The sequence below is a fragment of the Trichomycterus rosablanca genome, chromosome 18 (assembly GCF_030014385.1).
Source record: "Trichomycterus rosablanca isolate fTriRos1 chromosome 18, fTriRos1.hap1, whole genome shotgun sequence".
NCBI classification, from domain to species: domain Eukaryota; kingdom Metazoa; phylum Chordata; class Actinopteri; order Siluriformes; family Trichomycteridae; genus Trichomycterus; species Trichomycterus rosablanca.
The window spans coordinates 391350-399434 of record NC_086005.1 but is presented as its reverse complement, the minus strand read 5'-3'; the positions used below and the strand labels follow the sequence as shown (position 1 = coordinate 399434).

General features: G+C 41.5%; 1 protein-coding gene across 12 annotated transcripts in view; it reads left to right on the top strand.

The window, feature by feature from the left end:
• The first annotated feature begins 1181 nt into the window (after positions 1 to 1181).
• aak1b (AP2 associated kinase 1b) overlaps positions 1182 to 8085 on the top strand; it is a 30449-nt gene continuing 23545 nt past the window's right edge. For all 12 annotated transcript variants that reach the window (XR_010015297.1, XR_010015296.1, XR_010015292.1 and 9 more), the window contains exons 1-6: positions 1182 to 1464; positions 5126 to 5244; positions 5620 to 5728; positions 6803 to 6945; positions 7132 to 7253; positions 7539 to 7620. Coding sequence is in view for 3 of the 12 variants with exons in the window: in XM_063014500.1 (XP_062870570.1) it covers positions 1308 to 1464; positions 5126 to 5244; positions 5620 to 5728; positions 6803 to 6945; positions 7132 to 7253; positions 7539 to 7620 (732 nt within the window). In the remaining 9 variants the exon portion in view is untranslated. The remainder of the gene's footprint in view (positions 1465 to 5125; positions 5245 to 5619; positions 5729 to 6802; positions 6946 to 7131; positions 7254 to 7538; positions 7621 to 8085) is intronic.

Here is an 8085-nt window from a genome sequence, read left to right as displayed (position 1 = left end):
CTGAGTCTAAGTAAACAAAACAAGCCTGGCTAGTTTTTATTGTTCTCTCTAGTCATGTTCACAAATGCAAACATGACCGATTCCCTAGCTAAATTACTAAATTCTATAGTTATCTGCTGCTGTAGTTTACTCTTTAACTACCAAAGACAAAATTCTACAGTTGGCACCTTTAATGAACTCATGATATTTCATCTGTTTACCAGGTCGAACATTATACTGTTTGTAATTGTTTATCTCCAGTGGATGGGAATGGTTGGGTAGGTGGGTGGGTACTTTAGACTGTGTAGTGTAGCGAAACAAAGTCAAATGATTTGTAAATCGTGAATGTACCCTGATGATGTTGGAATATTTACTCATTAATAAACTTTTTGTCATGTTTTTACCATGTTTTTGGGAGTTTACTGTGGTACGACTGCGCATGCGCAGCGGCGTTGACTAACCGAGCTGCACCGCGCATGCGTACGCGGGTAGCGTACTGACAGCTTGTAATATTCGCTGGATTAACGGGATTTTTATTTATTTTTTAATAATGACATTTATTCATCCTAAAATGTAACTAACGTGCAATTTAAATCGCGGCTGCTGAGGGAAATACAACCGTCAGGGCTGAACATATCATTGCATTTATCATGGTTTTCTCGGGGTGGTGGCTAACTAGGCTAAGCTATTCCGTTAGCATCGTTCAAACTGACAGACAGAGCCGTCCTTTAGCCGTTAGCTTAGCATAAGCTGGTTAAAATCGCATAACCTACGTTTTCCGTTTGTCTGAGAACTCGGGCTTATTAATATAACATGATAAAATATAATAATCACGATAAGTGATCATTTTACTGTGTAACGCGGTTTATAATTGTGTTTACTGGTATGATGCTAGCTGGCTAACCTGAGCTTGTCATTAGTATTAGCGTTAGCAATCTGACCTGATCACGAACAAATCAACATCAATCAACATTAATATTTCTCTATTTACATGATACAGTAAATGTATTAAATATATTCCTCAGGAGTTTAAATAAGCCTCATCATTCAGCTCAGCTCTTCAAACTATAAAAAACATAAAATATTAATAAAATAATTGCGCATTTTTAATGATTTAGTCCTTAAGTCATTAATTTTTGGACACTTTATTTATACACATCAGTACACACACAGTAATGTTTCAGCTCTTTCAGTTCAAACAGCCCAATCCAGTCAATAAGACACAATAATAACCTCATTAGAACCTAAACTAGAGGTTATTATTATTATTATTATTATTTTATTTTGGACCCTCAGTTCCTGAAGCCACATTTGTGTGAAGCTCCACCATGAAGAAGTTCTTCGACTCTCGGAGGGACCTGGTCGGTGTCGGTCCTGGTTCTGGTGGGGGAAGCGGAGGATCCAGTGGGGCCGGGGGAAACTTCATCGGCCGCAGCTTCACCGTCGGGCATCATCAGGTCACCGTGGAGGAAACCCTGGCTGAAGGTCAGTAGAGATCACACAAGGTCGTGGTAGACCGCCGAACACACCTACCAAACTTAAACTCCCCATTTAACCTCTGGTCTTTATTACAGCGGGATTACCACGGACAGTCATGTACACACTTCTCTTGTGATGAGGGAAGAACTTAGAGCCTCGAGACGTAATCCTGAGGAACAAGTTTTATTCTCTTCACAGCATTTAGTCGACGCTTTTATCCAAAGGGTTAAGGGCTCAATTCTCAATCCATCAGTCTTGCTCTGTACCGCTTGGGTGTGAAAGAGAAGTGTTGCTTAATTACTCCTGTATTTAATAAAACTAAATAAAGACAGAATAGAGCTTCTGTATTAATAGATCAGTCACATGCTCCTGGTGCATTTTTTATTACAGCTCAGATTAATAAAGGGTTCAGTTGCAGGAAATTAGACGCAGACGATCATATCTGTATCTGTGTAGGGCTAGCACAATAGTGCTTTTTATTTCCCCCTTTATCTCACAATCTAGTCATATCCATTTCCCGATTGTGAATATGCTACAGCTTACACAAGCCCTGATCTGATCTAGGAGAGCCGGATCACAGTACCTCTGACACGAGTCCGATCTGCAGCCAATTACGTTTGTGCGGCTCTGCTGGGATTCAGACTTGCGAATTCTGCCACTCTGCAGTGGTGTGAAAGGAAACGTCTGCACATTTTTATGCACAGTTGCAGTTTGCTGCACTGAAATGATAAATGGGAATCTAATTCTGTCTGATATTAGCTGGTACTTTCAGAATGAGCCGTGTGTGGAAATGAGTGAAACTTCTGTTATCTGCAGCTCTGATAGAAGGTTTTGAGTGTAGATTCATGAGGAACCTTCTCTGGTGGTGCATATGTGGATTTCACAGGTTCTAAAATCAGTAATGAACCAGAGAGAGATTTTGCAGCTGTACTTCTCTCAGTGTCCACATGGCGGCGCTGCTGGACTTATGAATAAATTCGCTATATTTCTTACATGGAAAATAATTTCTAGTAATTTTTAATTATATATATATATATAAATAAAATATCTTTATTGTCACTGTACAAGTACTATAAGATGTTTGAAGCAAGCTCTTAGATGCTTAAATATGTAAATGATATAGAGGTAAAACAAACTACACCTAAGCAGCTTAATTAAGGTTAATTATATTAAAAAGTGCACTTAAGCTACAAAATCTAGCAAAATAATACATAATAAAAATACAAACAAAGTGTCTATTAGAATAATAAAGTGTCTGGTGCCGGGATCAGTGTAGAAATATTGCACAGAACAGTTATTTAACAGTATATATTACACTGTTATATCTGTGTGTACAGTTACAGTTATAGACTGCACTGTGTGTGTGTACAGTTGCAGTTATAGACTGCACTGTGTATGTGTACAGTTACAGTTATAGACTGCACTGTGTATGTGTACAGTTGCAGTTATATATTGCACTGTGTGTGTGTACAGTTACAGTTATAGATTGCACTGTGTGTGTACAGTTACAGTTATAGACTGCACTGTGTATGTGTACAGTTGCAGTTATATATTGCACTGTGTGTGTGTACAGTTGCAGTTATATATTGCACTGTGTGTGTACAGTTACAGTTATAGACTGCACTGTGTATGTGTACAGTTGCAGTTATATATTGCACTGTGTGTGTGTACAGTTGCAGTTATAGACTGCACTGTGTATGTGTACAGTTGCAGTTATAGATTGCACTGTGTATGTGTACAGTTGCAGTTATAGACTGCACTGTGTATGTGTACAGTTGCAGTTATATATTGCACTGTGTGTGTACAGTTGCAGTTATATATTGCACTGTGTGTGTACAGTTACAGTTATAGACTGCACTGTGTATGTGTACAGTTGCAGTTATATATTGCACTGTGTGTGTACAGTTACAGTTATAGACTGCACTGTGTGTGTGTACAGTTGCAGTTATAGATTGCACTGTGTGTGTACAGTTACAGTTATAGATTGCACTGTGTGTGTACAGTTACAGTTATAGACTGCACTGTGTGTGTACAGTTACAGTTATAGATTGCACTGTGTGTGTACAGTTACAGTTATAGATTGCACTGTGTGTGTACAGTTACAGTTATAGATTGCACTGTGTGTGTACAGTTACAGTTATATATTGCACTGTGTATGTGTACAGTCACAGTTACAGTTATATATTGCACTGTGTGTGTACAGTTGCAGTTACAGTTATAGATTGCACTGTGTGTGTGTACAGTTGCAGTTATAGATTGCACTGTGTATGTGTACAGTCACAGTTACATTTATATATTGCACTGTGTGTACAGTTGCAGTTGCAGTTATAGACTGCACTGTGTGTGTACAGTCACAGTTACAGTTATATATTGCACTGTGTGTGTACAGTTGCAGTTGCAGTTATAGATTGCAGTGTGTATGTGTACAGTTGCAGTTATAGATTGCACTGTGTATGTGTACAGTCACAGTTACAGTTATATATTGCACTGTATGTACAGTTACAGTTATAGACTGCACTGTGTGTGTGTACAGTCACAGTTACAGTTATATATTGCACTGTGTGTGTACAGTTGCAGTTGCAGTTATAGATTGCAGTGTGTGTGTGTACAGTTGCAGTTATAGATTGCACTGTGTATGTGTACAGTCACAGTTACAGTTATATATTGCACTGTGTGTGTACAGTTACAGTTATAGACTGCACTGTGTGTGTGTACAGTCACAGTTACAGTTATATATTGCACTGTGTGTGTACAGTTGCAGTTGCAGTTATAGATTGCAGTGTGTGTGTGTACAGTTGCAGTTATAGATTGCACTGTGTATGTGTACAGTCACAGTTACAGTTATATATTGCACTGTGTGTACAGTTACAGTTATAGACTGCACTGTGTGTGTGTACAGTCACAGTTACAGTTATATATTGCACTGTGTGTGTACAGTTGCAGTTGCAGTTATAGACTGCACTGTGTGTGTACAGTCACAGTTACAGTTATATATTGCACTGTGTGTGTACAGTTGCAGTTGCAGTTATAGATTGCAGTGTGTATGTGTACAGTTGCAGTTATAGATTGCACTGTGTATGTGTACAGTCACAGTTACAGTTATATATTGCACTGTGTGTGTACAGTTACAGTTATAGACTGCACTGTGTGTGTGTACAGTCACAGTTACAGTTATATATTGCACTGTGTGTGTACAGTTGCAGTTACAGTTATAGACTGCACTGTGTGTGTGTACAGTTGCAGTTATAGACTGCACTGTGTATGTGTACAGTTACAGTTATATATTGCACTGTGTGTGTACAGTTGCAGTTGCAGTTATAGATTGCACTGTGTGTGTGTACAGTTACAGTTATATATTGCACTGTGTGTGTGTACAGTTGCAGTTATAGACTGCACTGTGTGTGTGTACAGTTGCAGTTATATATTGCACTGTGTGTGTACAGTTGCAGTTATAGATTGCAGTGTGTATGTGTACAGTCACAGTTTAGACATCATTGCACTTAAGGTGGTCGTATATAATATATAAACGAAGGTCAGGGATTCTGGTTCTGATTCTGATTAACAGCTTTCTCCTGACAGGCTGTATCAGTAAATAAAACAAATAAAATCTAGATTTTGTAATAATTTGTGTTAATGAAACATATTTTGGTGCGTGTGTGTTTTATAGGTGGTTTTGCCATCGTGTTTTTGGTTCGGACCGGTCAGGGTGTGCGATGTGCACTGAAGAGGATGTACGTTAATAACGAACACGACCTGCAGGTGTGTCGGCGAGAAATTCAGATCATGGTGAGTGTGTGATGGAAAATGATTCGTTTTTTTATTCATTTTTTCCTCGCCTGAAAGTTTGTGTGACGGTTTCCAATGTATGCGAGAGAGGGACGAGTGGTGCAACTCTCTAGCAATTGTTGTGAATTGTGGTGAAGCTAATTACTGCACAAACATCAGGACCAGAACCTGTTCAACATGCAGTAGGTTCATGTAGTGCCACGTATTTGTGCCAGCTGATCTTTTCCAGTGTACAGGGACTGAGACTGTGGACCAGGAGCTCCAGGCCTCTCATCCATCCCTGCCAGAACAGAGCGCTTGTCTGCAGGGTCTGAGGTTCTGGTTTTACATTTACCCCACGGCTGTGTGTGTGTGTGTGTGTGTGTGTGTGTACAGAGGGATCTCTCTGGCCATAAGAACATCGTGGGGTTCCTGGACTCGAGTGTAACGGCTGTAGGAGGAGGAGATGTTTGGGAAGTCCTCATGCTCATGGACTTCTGCAAAGGTAAACACAATTTCCTGATCTACTGTATAATCTCCTGGAGTATAAGGAATTGGCCTCATGGGGGCGGTGTTTCCTCAAACACACCCCTGATCATTCCTCATGACTTTTTTTCGGGAGGTATTTAGATGTAATAAACCTCATGTCATGCTCATTAGTGAAAAAATGTGAACTATTTCACATCTCTGATTCTGATTCAGCTCTAAAACTGCAGATGAGGAATTGTTCTGTGAGTGGAATGATGATTTGTTCGTCTGACCTGCTCTGACCCGGCTTGACTTTCCACGCGCTCGTCCTCGGCTCCCGTTCGTTTAAAACCACCAGACGTTCTGCAAAATTAACCGAGCACGAAAACGATTCGGAGATTTTCTCTCGTCTCTGCTGTAACGTTGCTCCTGCAGAAGGAAAAAAATACATTCCTGTGGATCCGTGTGCAGTTTTGCTCCTCCGACCTTCCTGCGCTCTCAGTCTGAACCTTATTTATGTGGATTTTGAGACAGTTGGGAAGAGGAAGCTACACTGATGAGCCAAAACATTACGACCACCTTAAAAAAAATCGGGCCGTGATCATAATCATCCTGATCGGCAGAATTACCCTCACGTCATTTGATTACCTACAGTCGTGCCTCTGAAAGGCTATGCAGGTCCTCAAAAAGACCTAGAAAAGAAAAATCAGCTGTGCTGTCAGTCTGCCGGGTGCCTAAACAGACATGACGGAGGGCGGGCCGAATCCATTCCTCAATACAGGTGGAATAGTGACCTCTGCTGGCAGTCTGAAGCAACTGCACAGTGCAGTGCATGACCGTGTGAACTCGCATCATGTAGGTGCAGACCCGCCTCGATCAGGGTCTGCAGCCGTGGGGAGGGATAAATCCGGGGAAGTGGATACGACTCACACACACATTTTGACTAAAATAGCAGGACCTCACACGATATATTCAGGAGCTTCACCATGTGATAGCCAGCAGTATGGAAAAGTGAGCAGCTCATAGATAGTTTGGAGGATTAAATAAATCATTTTGTGTGTGTGTGTGTGTGTGTGTGTGTGTGTGTGTGTGTGTGTGTGTGTGTGTGTAGGTGGTCAGGTAGTGAACCTGATGAACCAGCGTTTGCAGACGGGATTCACCGAAAATGAAGTGCTGCAGATATTTTGTGATACCTGTGAGGCTGTAGCTCAACTGCATCAATACAAAACTCCCATAATTCACCGCGACCTGAAGGTACACACACACACACACACACACACACACACACACACACACACACACACGTCAGTGCTTTCTGAATATGTACGCACAGAGACTCAAACAAAGGAAACTCCAGACCTGGTTGTCGACAGTAGGATGATGTTATAAAGTGCCGTGTGTGTGTGTGTGTGTGTGTGTGTGTGTGTGTGTGTGTTGTAGGTGGAAAACATTCTGCTCCATGATCAGGGTCATTACGTGCTGTGTGATTTCGGCAGCGCCACCAAGAGGTTCCAGAACCCGCAGACGGAGGGCGTGACCGCTGTGGAGGAGGAAATCAAGAAGTACGGACGTCTTCACTTCCTCTCTCTCTCCTCACACGCTTCTTTATACTGCTCACCTTCTTCTGCACCACACCCACGCTGGTCAGGGCGGCCACAGGACTTCTCTATCTGTATTCAGACAGCAGGGGGGAGTCCCCATTCAGCCCCTTCTTCAGACACCAGCTGTGTCTGCTGAGCGCCCGACCACACACACACACGACCAGGCTGTGATGTTTAGAACAGTGTTCACTCTCTCACTGTCGTGTGTGTGTGTGTGTGTGTGTGTGTGTGTGTGTGTGTGTGCAGGTACACCACGCTCTCCTACCGTGCACCTGAGATGGTAAACCTGTATAACGGCAAACTCATCACCACCAAAGCTGATGTCTGGGTCAGTACTGTATACACACACACACACACACTATACAATAAACACACTATATACAACACACACATACTAACACCACCAAAGCTGATACAGTGGGGTCAAAAAGTATTTAGTCAGCCACTGATTGTGCAGGTTCTCCTACTTAGAAAGATGAGAGAGGTCTGTAATTTTCATCATAGCTACACTTCAACTATGAGAGACAAAATGAGAAAAAAAAATCCAGGAAATCACATTGTAGGATTTTTAAAGATTTTATTTGTAAATTATGGTGGAAAATAAGTATTTGGTCAATAACAAACAAGCAAGATTTCTGGCTCTCACAGACCTGTAACTTCTTCATTAAGAAACTCTTCTGTCCTCCACTCGTTACCTGTATTAATGGCACCTGTTTGACCTCGTTATCTGTATAAAAGACACCTGTCCACAGCCTCAAACAGTCAGACTCCAAACTCAACCATGGCCAAGACC